The 15,664-nt window shown below is 42.0% G+C and overlaps 1 protein-coding gene across 4 annotated transcripts in view; it reads left to right on the top strand.

Annotated features, from left to right (window-relative positions):
* Positions 1–15,664, top strand: part of ERICH3 (glutamate rich 3) — a 69,953-nt gene that overhangs the window by 47,030 nt on the left and 7,259 nt on the right. For 2 of the 4 annotated variants that reach the window (XM_065554062.1, XM_065554061.1), the window contains exons 12-13: positions 6,973–7,458; positions 12,231–12,368. In XM_065554062.1, coding sequence (XP_065410134.1) covers positions 6,973–7,458; positions 12,231–12,368 — 624 coding nt within the window. The remainder of the gene's footprint in view (positions 1–6,972; positions 7,459–12,230; positions 12,369–15,664) is intronic. The other 2 variants (XM_065554064.1, XM_065554063.1) reach the window with 1 other exon arrangement.

The following is a 15,664-nucleotide window of genomic DNA, read 5'->3' as shown; positions in this document are numbered from 1 at the left end:
GCAGTTAGTGGGTTTGCTTTTGTTCTTCGTGGATAGTACTCACACCGCATGAATCACAGCTCAGAGAGTCAATATTTATTTCTCTGTGGTTAAAAAAAATAAAGAGAAAAGGCTATTAGGATGCCATTAGAAACATGAAGACTGGTTCAAGAAAGATGCATGTTTAGCGCCATCATAATGGAGGGGTTAGAAATATTTGTGAGAGAGCCTTATTTTCTGGCAGTTGGTTGGTGCTGTAAATGCTCTTCAAGCTCTAGCTCGCCGCTCCCTGTCAACATGGAAGTGCTTGTCGACAAGATTTACGGTTACACTGGCATTTGTATACTGAGGGTGGAAAGTCTGAAAGAGTCCTGTAGTTTTTATTTAGCAGCAGTCAATAGAGGGCTGTAGCACTGCACTTGGTTACAGCTAGAGATGGACCCAAACTGGAACAATGAATCCAAAAGCGCTTGGATTTCCAGCGGGTCTGGATTTGAATTCTTTGATCTAAAGCCAAAAGGGTCTTTTGGTTCTGGCTACAATGCACCCAAAGTCTCTGGAGAACGACTGGTCTCCTTAAAGAGATTTCTCCCATTCAAGATGGCAGAAATCTCCAGAAATGAGTTTGTCTTATGAGATTTTCATCATTGTGGGCTAGAATCTCACAAAAACAGCTTGTGAGATTTCTCCACCGTTGAACCCAAACTCAGTGTGCTTTCAAACATTTCTTTCTACTTAGAACTAAAAGTCTGCCACAGGAAAGATTTATCTTCTCCTAACATCCGTTTACTTTATTGGCATCATAATCCTTAGCCATTTTTATCTACCTCCAGTGTGCTGAGCACAGGGTTTTGTTCTTAGAGAGCCAGCTAGCAATAGCTCATTCAAGCAGGGCTCTTTTGCTATTGAAGTGAAAAACTGTGTTTATTGAAAGTGAATGCTGAAAAAGAGGCAGCTTTTCAATGGACAAGATTCTGGTTCAACAATATGAAATAGAAGACGACATTGTGGTAGTGGAATTCAAGCCATCAGTAAATCCTTTCCATTGCACATGATTAACTATCATTCTTTGGCTAGGCTTAGTTTTGCCTAGATGACACATGCTCCTTGAGGGCAAGAAGTTACAAAATATGTTACAAAATTGTGAAAAGTATGGAAAATTTGAACTGCTGGCTAACAATTGAAGCTGATGCATTTGATAAGTACGCTTGTGTCACCCAGCATGGGTAAGATACAGTACTGTGCGACTGGTAAGAAAAGAAGAATCTAGCTTAGGAATGATGGGTGAGATTTGTTTTTAATCATTGAAAAAGAACGACAACTTTTCTTATTGTGTTTTTGTTAACTATCCCTGGCACGGATTGACCTGTTGAGAGTGTATTGTGATTGTCAGCAATGAATGATGGGCAAGAAAGCAGACTCTCAACAGACAATTCACTAGGATACTGCTTGTGATCAGTGTAGATGACCACTGCTAAAAATGATTGGCGCGAGAGCTGAGAAATGAAAACCAAAAAAATCCACATTCATTTAAAAATATGTTTAAAAAAGAGGCTTTATAAGCTAATGGAAGAAAATCCACTTTTTTGTAGTTAGATATAAGACATACTGAGTCAAATTCAATTACATCCATACAATTCTATTCGAGGTCTCAGTGAGGACTTTTTTTTTAATATATATTTGCCATCTTGGCAATCATGGACTCATATAAAGCAGAGAAGAAAAGGATCTATTTTATATTCTATTCCTCTCGAACATTAATGCAGGATTTGTTTCCTACAGCACTGTAACAATGCTCTTGTTTGTAGGGATTGAATGCAGTACCTTTTGATCTAAAAGCACGGGCATCTACTTCTTTAGTTAAGGGGCCAAGTCAGTTAATTTGGGAAAAGTAGTAGACTCATAAGCCCCTTTATGTAGTCCGGCCACTATAGGAGGGCAGAGATCCACAATGGGTTAATGCAGGGTACAATTAGAGATGGGCAGGGAATGGTTTCCCCATCCTGTGAAAATGTTTGAGGTTTCAAACATTTGCCTGTTCCGCACTGGGACAAAAATCAGAGTGAATGAAAGAGAGCGCGAGAGACCAAAATAGCCAATAGCGTGCGGGTTAGGGCACCTTCTGAATCAGGCAGAGCAGGCACTTGAACCTGTTTTTCTCCCACAGGCCTGGATTAACCAGCATGCACTAAGTACGCTCGCACTGGGCCTCCAGTCACAGGGGAGCCCCCTCCCTGACTAGGTATGGGCTGGCCACCCTTCCATTATGACAGAGGGACAGCTGGGCCAAATTGAGTGGTGGTGGGGGGGACACACTGAGGTTTTGACCCACCTGCATGCTGTAGTGAGAGTCAGTGGGCTGGAGCAAGCAGCCAGGCCAGCCACGGGCAGGGGAGGGGGCCTGAGCTGCTGTAGGATGTGTGCAGGGCAGGCTCGCTCTCTTACCCCCACCCCTTGAACCCCGTACCCCTCTCCTTGGGGCAGGATCCAACCCCCCTGTGGCACCCATCCCTTGGAGGCAGCACCCAAATCCCCCCTCCCTCTGGATTTCCCACCCCCTAGGGGCAGGATACCTAGGATCACATCCTGCCCCATGCTATGGTCACTTCATGCCACCAGAGTGCTGGAAAGGGGATTGGAAATCCTCCCAAAATGGGCAGCTAAAGGTTTCCTTGCTCGGAGGGACTCCTTGACTGGTGTAGAGATTTCACCATCTCCCAGCCCCATCCAGTGTAGGTGGCATGGACAGAGCACTGTAGCATTCCAGAAATCCCTCTCTGGCTTTCAGCTGCCTTTGTTCTCCTGTTCCCTCCTCATGTTCTGCTGAACTCTCGAGACCTGAGAATCAGGGCCCATCACTAGAACAAGTGCTATTCTCTACTCTTACATTAGAAGATTTTCAGGGGTAGGGGAATATGTCTCTCTATATGGGCTAAATTCTGTCATACTGGTGACATGGGTGAAAGCCAAGTTTTCTTGCAGGGAGCTTCTCCCTCATTCTCTTTGTGCATTAATCGTAGAATGATAGAATGTCAGGGTTGGAAGGGACCTCAGGTCATCTAATCCAACCCCCTGCTCAAAGCAGGACCAATCCCCAACTATTTTTTTGCCCCAGATCCTTAACTGACCTCACAACCCTGAGTTTAGCAGGCCAATGCTCAAGCCCCTGAGCTATCCTGCGCAGAGTGCTGCCACTGGTACTCCTGGAGCACTGAAGATGGGGGGCTGGTATGATGTCAAGCACCTGACAGCTCCAGTGGGGCATAGCTTTTAGGGCAGTGGTGTGTGGTGGGCAGCCTGCAGGCCACATGTGGCCCATCAAGGTAAGCTGATTGCAAGCCGCGAGACATTTTGCGGACGATGACTGTCCGTAGGCATGGCCCCCCACAGCTCCCAATGGCTGCGGTTTGCTGTTGCCGGCCAATGGGAGCTGCAGGAAGCTGTGGCCACAAAAGGACTTGGGGCTTGCAATCAGCTTACCCCGATGGGCCGCAGGTTGCCCACCATTGCTTTGGGACCTCCCCAACACCCCTTGCAGATTGCAGGAGTGGGTGATGGGGTCGGGGGGGGGGCACCCAGATTGCTCTTTCAAAACGGGCACTAAGTGCTGAGTTCACTCTGCTAATGCCCCACCTTGAAACATTCTGTATGTTTGCAGGTATGGTGCTGTGTCCATTATTAATAACCGCTGTCCTCATTAATTAAACTTGGTACTGCTAGCCAGTCTCCAGGAGTGGAGAGGGGTGTGTGTGGGAGAGGTAAGGAAGGAGAAACGTAAGTTATTGAGCAGTAACATGAGTTCTTCAGCTACATTATCTTTCAGCCACATGGTCACACCCGACCCCCCATCCTCCTCTCGTGTTTAAAAATCCTGTTAACTCCTGAACAGGCGGGTCATTGCAACTGAGGGGGAGCTATCACGCCTCAGCATTTCTACTTTCACCCTCTGGCTTGGCATATGTAGTAGAGCTGTCATGGTTAAAATGTTGACACTATTGTTCAAACGGCTCCTGGAATCACACGGTACAGCATACTGTTCACTCACCCCAGAAATGTGGATATTTTGTGGGGCACACTATTGGAGAACTCATCGTTTTGGTAAGTGGTTTACTTCCTCTTTGCTTCTAGATAAATGTGGAACATAACAGGGATGTGGGTTTTGTTCTGGAAACAGTTGCTAGTGTTCTTAAACCAGTAGCCTATAGTAATCTGCTGAATTCATATTGAGGCACATAAATAAGTGACCTACTTTTCACAGGTGCTGAACACCTATAGATCCCATTAATTTCAGTGGGTGCTCAGAACCTTTGAAATCAGGCACTGATTTAGGTCTCCAAATATGGAGTTAGGTGCCTAACTTTAGGCCCTCAGCTTGGAAAAGATCTTGAAAAGCTACATGTGCTGGGGAAAGAAGCTTCTCAAGTGAAGTCTTGTAGGTTTTCTCTAAGTGAATTTTTGCTATTTTGTTAATTTGAATGCAGACTTTGTACCGTGTGCTTGTTACAGGGAATGGACTTTGGCCTAAACCAGTACCGTGACTCACTGGTCATTTTCAGGACAAAGTTCCTTTTTGTTAAAATCCTAAATGGCAAAACTCTCATTACCATAACAAAACCACAGAGATCTGCAAATTACCCAGCTGGCTAGTTTACATAACCAAATTCTTTTATTGCTTATTTTATTTTATCATCATCTTCCCTTCCCCTCTATCCTAACTACTGTGTGCAAAATTCATTTATGTCTTGAATTTATCTATGCCATGGTCCTGCAAACCCTTAGTCCCATTTTGTACTCAATGGGACGTCTCACTTGTTTAAAGTTATGCACATATGTGACTGTTAGCAGGATCAAGACCTTAGACTGCAAGCTATTTGCGGACAGGGACTGTATATTTGTAATCCGCTCGACTCCTGTTGGGACTCCCAGGTGCTACTGTATTATGAGTAATGTATGATGATAATAATGGGACAAAGAATAATACAGGGGGATCAAATCTTATCTCATTTCATCTTACCTCTGCATTTATATTGCACTCATCACCATAGTGTCTGAATTCAACAGGATTGCATAGGTATATCTGAAGGCAGAATTTAACCCTGTGTGTAGAGATTTAAAATATATCCTGATAACTGAGGAGCCTAAGTCCTTATTTTTGCATGTAATGTTATGGGTTAGGCATAAATAAAGAGCAAGTATGAAAGACTTTGGCATTCAAATCCTTATGGCCCATAAGCCGATGAATACATTGTAAAGAATCATTGGCCAGTTCTCCTGGAAAGAAATGTATACTGCTTATCTGAGTGTATGAGATTTTTTTTCTCAACTGGCTGTTTATGTTCTTGTTAGTGTCTTTAATAATTATAATGTTGTTAGGGAGCTGGGTGGCCATGGGGATTCAGAACTTTTTACCTCTAGGTTGCAGGTTCAGAGCCAGTGCAGACAGGTAGCAACTGGAAGTCACTACCATGGGATTGGTGTTCAGTAGTCTGTGTGTGAAATGTCTCTCAGTCAAGGTACAAGCGGGCAGATTCCACATCACATCTGATACTAATTGTCATTTTTGCTGTCAATCTCAGTGGAAATGACCAGGCTTGAATGGGCAGGTGATCTGAGCTAATACAGTGATGGCCTGTCTAGAACAGAGTTGAGGCACCCTGGAACTGCTCTGTGGGGATGTTTGCACTGTCCTGCATCTCCTGTATCTCCTCTATGATAAATAGAAGATTTTAGCCTTCCAGGCTGATAATCTGTCCCCTTTAACAAGCATTATATTAATTTAGGCAGGGCCGGCGCAACCCATTAGGCGACCTAGGCGGTTGCCTAGGGAACTACAATTTGGAGGGCGGCGACCGCGGAGGTATTTCTGTGGCAGGACCTTCCGCTGCCTCTTGAGGGGCGGCATTTCGTGGCGAGACCTTCTGCTGCCTAGGGTGGCAGAAAAGCTGGCGGCGCTCCTGAATTTAGGACCACATTCCCCACACAAACATACCCTCACAATTCTAGTGACTTTAATGGGAGTTGTATATGCATATCTGAAATAAATTTTTAGCTCCTGTAAAAATATTGTATTTAAGTTTAAAAAACAAACAAAAAAACCCCCCAAAAAACCTTCAGAATATTCATAACAATGCATTTGGAAAGAATAATTAAAGATGTGAGCACAGTTACCAACTTTCACAAGGTAAATAAGCACCCCGACTTTCACAATAAGCCAAAAATCAAGATAATCCTATTTCAAAACAAGCCAATCCCTAAGAACCCCAATGGTCTATGTGACTAGATTCCCCCGGTGTGCAGTCTGGGACTGTGGTGGGCCCGCTGTGCAGCCCTTACTCTCCCTCCCCCCTCCTGCCCCCCCTTGTCCCTGCTTGCCGGGAGCTGATAAAAAAAAAGAAGCAACAAGCTACAAGCCAAACAAACTACAAGCCAATTAAGCCAAAAACAAGCCCAATTTCTGCATTTTTTTTGCGGGTCTGGCGTGTCTGGATGTGAGGGGTGCTAGAAAACCAGAACTACATTGTAAACAGCAAGGATTAATACTGCGTGGTGTTGATTCCTGTGTGGTCCACAAGAGATTTCTAATAGATCCACCGAGATGTTATGAATGTGCCGAAGAACTCTGACTGTTGAAACTTCTTGTCGAATACAGCAGGAATTTGTTGTCACCCCTTTCCAACTGCTTTCAGAGGTGGTCTTTGGAAGCAGATCTCATGTATCATTGGTAGAGATTTCCTGTGGTATGGTTACATTATCCGAAATAAAATATATTAAGTGGCTTTGATTAACTGCTTGTTGTTAGTTTCGGGTAATGGACCTATCTATATAATTATTAGGCATTTTGTGCCAGATCCTCAGCTGGTCTAAAGCAGAACAATGGCACTTTACCCCAGATGAGGACCTGGCTCTTCGGGCACAGCTAAATGAACTGGTGCACAGTGAGGACAGATGCGTTATAGAAAAATATTAAAATGAAATTATGTTTACTGTTTGTAGATAGGAAGTCTGCATCCTCTCTCTCATCCAGCAGTACTCTGTATAGCAGTGAAGATGACTCTGAAGCTGAAAAGATGAAAGACCATGTTAAGGGCAATGAAAAGGAAGACCTTGACAGGACAGCGACAAGTGAGAAGTATGGAAATGAGACTTGGAAAAGCAAACCTGAGGGAAATCAGGAAATTGATGCAGTGGAGGAGGAAGAAATGGATGAAGCAGAAGAGACAAAAGCAGAGGCTGTGATGAGGGAAGAAGTTGAGGTTCTTCATGGAAGTATGATGGAAATACATCATCAAGGCACAGATGAACTCAATGGGGAACGCAGACATGTAGGGTCAATAGAAAATAATGCAAGGGACGAGGGGGGGGAGGATGGAAGCAACACGAGGGAAGATGGGGAGGAGGTTGTTCTAGTGCATTTGGAAGGCAGCACTGTGGAAGCAGAGGCTACAAACAAGGATCCTCCTGAGGTTGATGAAGGAGGTGGTAAGTACTGTCTCCTGGTGGAGATGTGATGTGTCCAGTGCATGTAAGTGTTGTGTCATTTGCTCTTACCATTAGTGATCGAGATGGCATTTTGATATAGCATGAGCAATTCAGTTATTGGACTATTCTTGGTGTACAATGTAAAACTGTTAGAATGTCATTTTGCTGTGTGTGCCAAATAACCACCAGTGATGTGCTGTAAGTTCATTGCTTGTTTGATTTTATGGGTTTTCCAATGTAAGGTTTGGCTATTCTTTTTTCATCTCTATCACTCATTGGGGCAGTATGTGATAATAGATTTATATATTTTTTTTCATGGACCACAATACCCTTAGGTTTGACATCTCATGTGATTTTATAAAGCTCAGTGCCCGTTTAGATCTCAAGCATAGGAAGTCCTAGAGAATTCATATGCCAGCTCAGATGAACTGGTTTGTCATTCTTATAATTCCAGTTTCCATAAGGACTCCTAAAAATCTCTCGTATATCATGGTGCAGTGCATAGACAACCACATTGAGAGTCAACAGACATGGTTTCTGTCTCTGGCTCTGTCACTGACACACTCTCACCAGGAGCAAATCACTTAACCTCCCCATGCCTCAGTTTGGCAGTTTGTAAAATGGGGATATTTGTGCTCCAATCTTACAGCTATTGAGGGATGTTTCGGGGGCTGGGCAAGGAGTATAGCTATACCCACATGAGTAAGGCAGTGCAGGATTGCATACTTAGGTAGGAAGAATATAAGTTCTTGGTGCGGAATTTCATCTGGATAGCGGGGAGAGTATCCTGATAATACTGGGAATGTCAATGTAAAGTAATGAAGTGGCCTTCTTAGTGATGCAGATGTGAAGAAAGGGAGTCACAAGCCTTGCTAGACAATATTTCTGACTGTATTTCTATGGATGTCGATTTTGCAGTGGATTATGTAATGCTCTCATTTAGTTTTAATAGATGTTTGTGGTTTGTTTCTATTGCTTTCTGTTCGAGTGCAGCATGTATCAAATAGCACTGTGTGTGCAAAGCAAACACTGTTGAACACTATGCTATATTATTTGCAAGTCTCTTGGTGTTGGATTGCTTTGGATTGCACTGTGTTTTGGTTTTGCTATGTTATGCATTCAGAATTGAAGAAGAGGGAATAATTTACTGTTCGGGGATTATATTGAATTATTTATAGGTGTGTGTTTCTTGAAACATTCCTTTTACTTGCATAAGGCATCTCAGCTTCAGCAACTTCACCATTAGACTGTTAGATAAGTATTAAGTGTGGTTGAAGATTGCTAATGATTTCAATCATACAGGTAGGATGAAGTGTTGTAATAAAAAAAAAAGGGGGGGGGGGGGAGAAAGGGATAATCCTATGTACTGAGCTAATGACCTGCTATGGTTTTGGCACAAAATAAGACCATTGTTCTTATTTGATCAAATTCCTGGGTGCTGACATTAAACGGTCATTTTATACTGTAGTTATAGATTTGAATGAACATCGCATTTGGGATGACTTCTCTTTTTAAGAGGCCCTATTTCGGTTGTCAGGATGAGTAAGTGACAGAGGGGATAAGCGTAGTACAGATAAAAGAACGTATACTTCTCCATCAAATCTTACAGCATCTTTACTGCCTGGAGAATGTCTAAGACTCAGAGGCAGACTAGGGAAAATGAGGACAAAACAAGGGCTATGTGGACAAAAATAATCATTTAATCATAGAAGTTAGAGATATGAAAGACCTAGTAGATCCCATCCAATCCAGCTCCCCGCCGGTACAGGATTGTCATGGTGAATTTGGGAGAAAATAAAGAATTTGTCATGGAATGACATGTGAGTAATGAAAAAATAAGGGCAAGGACCTCTTTGAAAGGAAACTAACATTGTGAAAAAAGGATTTGATGGGTAGCACATGCCACCTTGGGAATCAAACTTTCTTTAGGGCCTGATCCCACAATCACCCCCGGTCACTAATACAGGAGATCCTGGGCCAGTCCTGAAAATTGCTGATTGGCATCCACTTCCAGAGAGAGCCAATGAGAGGTGAGCAGTTCAGCATCTTGCAGCAGTTGCAAAATTAGGCTCTTACCTCTATTCTGCACCTGGGCTCCTTTATTTCCTTGTTAAATTTTCTGTTGCCACTGCCCTTCCTCCTATATCAGGTGTTTCTGCCCTGTTGGCTGGTAGCAGTTCCAGTTATTGACTATGCTTCTGCTAACTAGTCTGGTTTTAGATGGTGCAGAAATATTAACCAGAGATTAATTTACATGTAAAGGAGACCATAAGAGGAAAAGCTTGTGTGGGCTTATTCAGCTGCCAGCTGAGGCTGGGGAAGGCACCATAAATGTGGGAGTTAGGATTTTAGAAGGTATGTAAATACCTGCTGTGTATTCTCTGATCTTGTGGACTTTGTGACAAGAAGGAGATGTCACTCATCCCAAGAGACAGAATTACTGTGTGCTGTATTTGTCATCCTGCGCGGGGCTCTGTGTTTTGACTGACTGTCAATACTCCCTCTTGTCATATATGTAAACTGGGAAGAATGGGAACTGCCAGCTAATCAAACGGCAGGACTATAAGCAGGTCAAAGTAATAAGGTATGGACCATATTTAAGAAAGCTTATGGGGCTTCAGTGAGCCTGAAGAAAATGCTGTCTATGCTTCTTTATTCTGATGCAGCAAAGGAGTCTCCTAGGGGTGAAGGTTTCTCCTCTTGTTTGCAGAGTTTAATCATCGTTGTTATTTACTTTTGATATTGCAATAGCGCCCAGAGACCCTAGTCAGGACCCTGCCCTGAAATGCTGAAGGGGGTTTGTATAGTGTCCAAATAACTCCAGGGAAGTGCAGTGGCTTCACGCTGGGGCTAGTACATTATTTAAGCAGAACAAGAGTGGGTGGAGGTAAGGCCTGAGGAGAGAGAACAGAGAAGATGGGGAGAAGCAGCATAGCAGGAAGGCTGAGGTGTGGGGAAGAGATGAGAAAAAAACAAGGAGAAGGAAGAAAAAAATAATCATCTAATCACAGATTTAGAGACAGGAAGGACCTAGTAGGTGCCATCCAGTCCACCTCCCTGCCTGCATGGGATTGTTCCCTGCAGTATGGTTTGTTCAGGCTCCATTTAAAAGCCTTAAGTGAAGATGTCTCTCATCTCCCTTGGGAGGCTCTTGTGGAACCTGAAACCGATCATGCTTAGAAAGCTTTCCCTGCCCTTCAGACTAAATTTGTCCTTCCTTGATTTTGTCCTATTGCTCCTGGGAGCTAAGGAGGCAGGGAACTGGAGGAGAAGGAGAGGAGGAAACAGTGTGGGGGAAGGAAGACACTGAGAAGACTGTGGTAGGGAGGAGAAGCAGGAGATGTTGTAGATAAATGGCGGAGAAAGGAAAAACAAAAGGAAAATATAAAGGAAACAAAGTAGAATGGCAAGATGTGGAGAGAGAATGGGGGAAATGAAGAATATAAGAATGGGGGAGAGGGAAAGGGGGGGGAGTTTGACTAGTGACCATCTGGTCCCTAATCTCCCCTGAAAACCAGTTGGACATAAATGTCATCTTTAGTCCTTTCAATAGAGTCCCTCATTGCCATGAGTAATTCTGAAATACCAGGCAGCTTAAACCCCATTATATACACAGCTAGAAGGTTAAACAATGTTGGTGTTTATTCTCCAGTCTCAAAAGCCTTAATAGCTGTTATTTTCCATGCATAGCTAGGAGGAACCTCTCCCCTCCATACACTCCCTCCTCCCAATGGTTTTATTTTTCTCATAGATCATTTTCTTTGCATTTGCCATAACGCAGTAGCATTATCTGAAAGCAGGAAAGTTCGCTGAGTTGGTTTGGAAATGGGGCTAGACTGACAGAAATGCAGTGTTGGTAATACATCTCCCTTAATACAAATTAAATGCGATATAACCATATTATATACCTCTTGAAATTGAAGCTATAATTGTAGCAACCTGCATGGTATTTGGAGGGAAAAGCCCAGTTTACAGGAGGGAAGAGTTTGGAGGAGGCACCAGGAAGTTAATTATATGCACGGCTAGAATCAGTGCTAGCTGCCATTACAGCATCTCTGTAAATAGTTCTTTTAACAAAGAACCAATGTAATTTTACAAGTATATGATCCTCTAATTTTATTCCTTAGCATGTGGTACATGCAACGCTAATGGAAGGGATAGCACAACCTTAACTATAATGCTACAAATATAACACGTATATCTTGACTATGAAACAAAATCTTAAACATCATAGATGTTGCTTTTAGGAGAAGTAAATATTTCTCTGCCTATATATAGGGATTTACATTCATGTATGACCATGCATCAAGATAAGACTATGTCTTCAGCCAATTCTACTACTGTGAGGAATTTAAAGAATCATCAGAACTGTATATGAAAACTTTAATATGTAAAAATATGGTGTAAGTTTTTTTTTTAAAGTAGGCACAGAACAATAAAAGGTTTCTGTTCATCCAACAATTTTGTTGCTTGTGCATGAAAAGCATCTTAGCAAAGGTAGTTTTGTGTCTTTGTGATGTTTTTGTGGCTGATTTCTGCATGTATGTTTGTAGATCCTCCTGCATGAATTTTTATAATGGGTTGCCATTTGATTTTAATATACTTCAAAGCATTATCACTGGTGAAGGCTTACTGGATTTTAATTAACCCTGTACTGATAATACGGCTCTTTAAGCCAATTTCAGACATCTGAATGATTCTCTTTTCCCTTAAGCTTTCGATTATTTTTCTTCCTTGCTCCTTGTTTAATAATTTTGTGATATTTTTTGAAGATTGCAAATCAGTCCAAGAGAAAATAGCAGAGGCAATTGAAAATGGTCATCGTTTGAGTTCTGAACCTGAGCCCAGTGATTCCAGTACAGATGAAGAAGAGGAGAACTTAACAAGTACAGCTCATGATATAAAAGAAGGTGAGGTCAACTAATATGATCAGGGGCCTGGATTAAATTTCACTCTGCATTGAAAAGCCATTTATAGTACAGTTAGTTCCCTCTTTCACCTTCCTTTCCATACTTTTCATCTCTGCCTTCTGCTTTCCTTTTCTTTCCTCCCCTGAATAAAATTGTTGCACTGATTAGTTAGCCGCTAAAATGGTGAAGCTTGCAAAACTGATACCATTTAGGAGCTGACAGTGATTCTGGATAAAGAGTTGAGGCCATGAAAAAGTGATTGCTAGTGGAGACTGCTTCAAAAAATAGGAATCTGGTAAGTTTCACTTTGCTTCCAGCCTGTCAACCCTTACGTTAATATGAGGCCTAATTGGGAAATGCTGTCTTACGCCAGGATGCTTCTATTTATATGAATGGAAAAGGTATCACCTTTCACTGGAATGATCGTCAATATGAATGAAAGTGCCAATTGTCTGAGTCCCAGCCTAGAGTTCAACAGACTATATTGTGTCCCCAACTCACCTTCCTAGAGCTTGGCATTATTGATAGTAACACAACAAAAACCTCAATTGGCACTTGGCTTTTCCCAGGGTTTCCATCCAGGATTTTCTCTGGACTCACCAGTTCCTGCCTGGAATCTTAATCCAGGATTTTAACATCAGAACCAAGGATTGCTGAACAGACGAGCCCTGCATTTTTATTCTGGGTTTTAGAGTCAGCCAAGTTACGTTCGCAACAAACCCTAATGAACGTAAATGTTAAGGTGGTTCTTCAAAATAGAAGTGAGGTTCAGAGACACATAATGGAAAAAAGAATAAGGCCATAAATTGTTTGACTTTAACTTCCCTGGTTGTACCTGATTATCACAGAATATATCACGGTGGCCTCTCAAATGCCTGGAATATTCTGTCCCCAAAGAAAGAAAGAGTTCACTGGTAGAGTAGTGATGCTGCAGTATCCTCTGGAATAGCAGAGTGCTTTGCATCGGATGAATGCTTGGACTGGGAGTTTGGAACCCACCATTTCTGGTGGATTCAATTTTCTTTTTCATTCACTAGGGCCAAAATTTTCAAAAATGACCGGTAATTTTGGGTGCCAAGTTTCAGACAACTTAAAGGGAGTTTGAGTTTCAGGTGGCTTAGGTTGGGCGCCCAGAGATTGAGATACCCAAAGGCACTAATGACTATTTGAAACCTTGGCCTAGATGTTTGTCTAGCTTTATTACACAAGACATTGCTTTTAGGCATTAGCAAAATGCAGCTGATTTGTGAGTAAAGCACATAGGCATAGACAACTTATTTTTCACATTTACAGTAACATACACATTTGGCTACTCAAATAAATATAGACAATGTTTCCATAAAGTAAATGGTGCAGTTCTTTGTGATAGTACCTTTCTTTATTCCTGTTCTCCTCCTTCATGAATTACAGAAGCTTTCAGATTCCAAAATTTGTCAGGTTTGATTGTGTTGTTCTGTGAACTCTAAATATAATGGCACAGATGGATGCCGTCGGCACTTCAGCTCCCAGAATATTTGCTGCAGACTGTTAAATTACACAGGCATATGGGCCAAAAATCACTATCTTTTTGTGGATTCTACTATGTTTTTTTTTTTAAATTAACCTATAAATATAAGGCCCAGTTATTAAAAATAATTACTAATGAACAGTGGGTGTCTAGCAAAATTGCCATGGAGCTTGTTTTCTTACAAACTACAGCCAGAATATCTCCAATTAAAGAACAAAAACTGTTTGTAACACATCAGTCTATTGAAAGAGCATATGTTCATATCTGGATTTTGTCCATTTCCTAACTCAATATAATATTAGTTGCTGGTTAGTTGTGTTGCCTCCGGGAACAAAGGTGGTTTCAAAGAGCTGTATTGCTGTATTCAGACACTCTAGTTGTGCTTTGCAGCCTCAGCCAGGAAATAAAACGTTCTCTGGGCCTGACTCTGTTCTCACATCACAGAGAACGCCTTTGAAGTCAATGGAGTGACACTGATGTAGACCAGCATGAGCTCAGAATCAGACCCTCAGGGTTTCATCCCAGTTGTATAAAGAAGCCATGTTTCAATATGAGATAATTGCTGTCAAACAGGTGACCAGACTGGAACAGGATCAGAGCTAGAGACATTTTCTAGACCTGACTTTGCCTACAATGCACTTCACAGCTCGTTCTGTGGCTAGTGCTAAGATGATAGCTGAAGCGTATATGGGTGTGCATATACGTGCGTGTTGCAGGTGGTGAAGCGTATATGTGCATGTTGCAGGTGGCAGAGCTCTGCCCTGCCCTAGCCTGCTCTGCCCAGCTGTGTAATGCCAGTTGCTCTTTTGAATGAGATACATTTAGAATGAAAGCTATTCTTTGGAGAGGGACCCCTGCTCATGGACCAGCCAGCTGACTGTTTTTAAATGCTATTTTTAATAAATACATACAGTTTATTTTTTCTGCATTGAAAATCAAATATTAGCAGCCTCTGTCCCATGGCTCAATTACATATTAAGAGCAAAATACCGAATTAGTCTTAAGCAGGGGACAAGAAAAGCAGCTCTCTACAAGCTCTTTTAGCAGAGGAGGAAAGGAGGTGGAATATGCTGACTGCAGTGAACAAAACTAAACGCATCACCAATCTGTTATAATTGGGCGATGATGACACTAAACTATCATCATTCATTGTACTCATAGCATACAGTATTTTTTCACATAAGGGTTCAGGTTCACATTAGCAGAGGAAAAGAAAAAGGGTTTATTGTATTAGTTACTTCCAACCCAGAATACTTTGTCCAGTGCCGGCTACCATTTAGTAAAATAGGAAGGAGATTATTGCCTCAAAGAGGGTGCAGCATATGACATAAGTCATTATTCACATTGCAAATGAAACTTAAAGATGATTTATTAGACATTTTAAGAATTATTGGCAATTGGACTGAGTTTGGATGAAGATTTGAAGTGACCCAAATTCAGGAGTGCCTGGATGTGGTATTTTTGGTCTGAGCCCCTTTTTCTATAAATTATGATGGGGATTGATAAATGAATGGAGAAGCAGGTATTTTTTAACACTGTTAAAAGTCTAAAACCCGAGGGACATATAAAAATGAGGAAGCTGGCAGTAAATATAAATAATCAACTCACTGCAAAGCACATCTATCTGAGAGGGTATTGGCGGAGGATGGAGGGCAGGATTTCTGTCAGGCAGCAAAGTGCAATGTAGGGGTTTTAAGCTGTATTAGTCACATGACTAGAGATCATATTATGTGTGGTCAGGTGAGAGGAAAAAAGTGCTGCTGCTTCAATTGATTTTTATTTAGATTTC

Source organism: Chrysemys picta, chromosome 8, assembly GCF_011386835.1.
Source record: "Chrysemys picta bellii isolate R12L10 chromosome 8, ASM1138683v2, whole genome shotgun sequence".
Classification (NCBI taxonomy): domain Eukaryota; kingdom Metazoa; phylum Chordata; order Testudines; family Emydidae; genus Chrysemys; species Chrysemys picta.
This window is presented reverse-complemented; position numbering and strand designations above follow the sequence as displayed.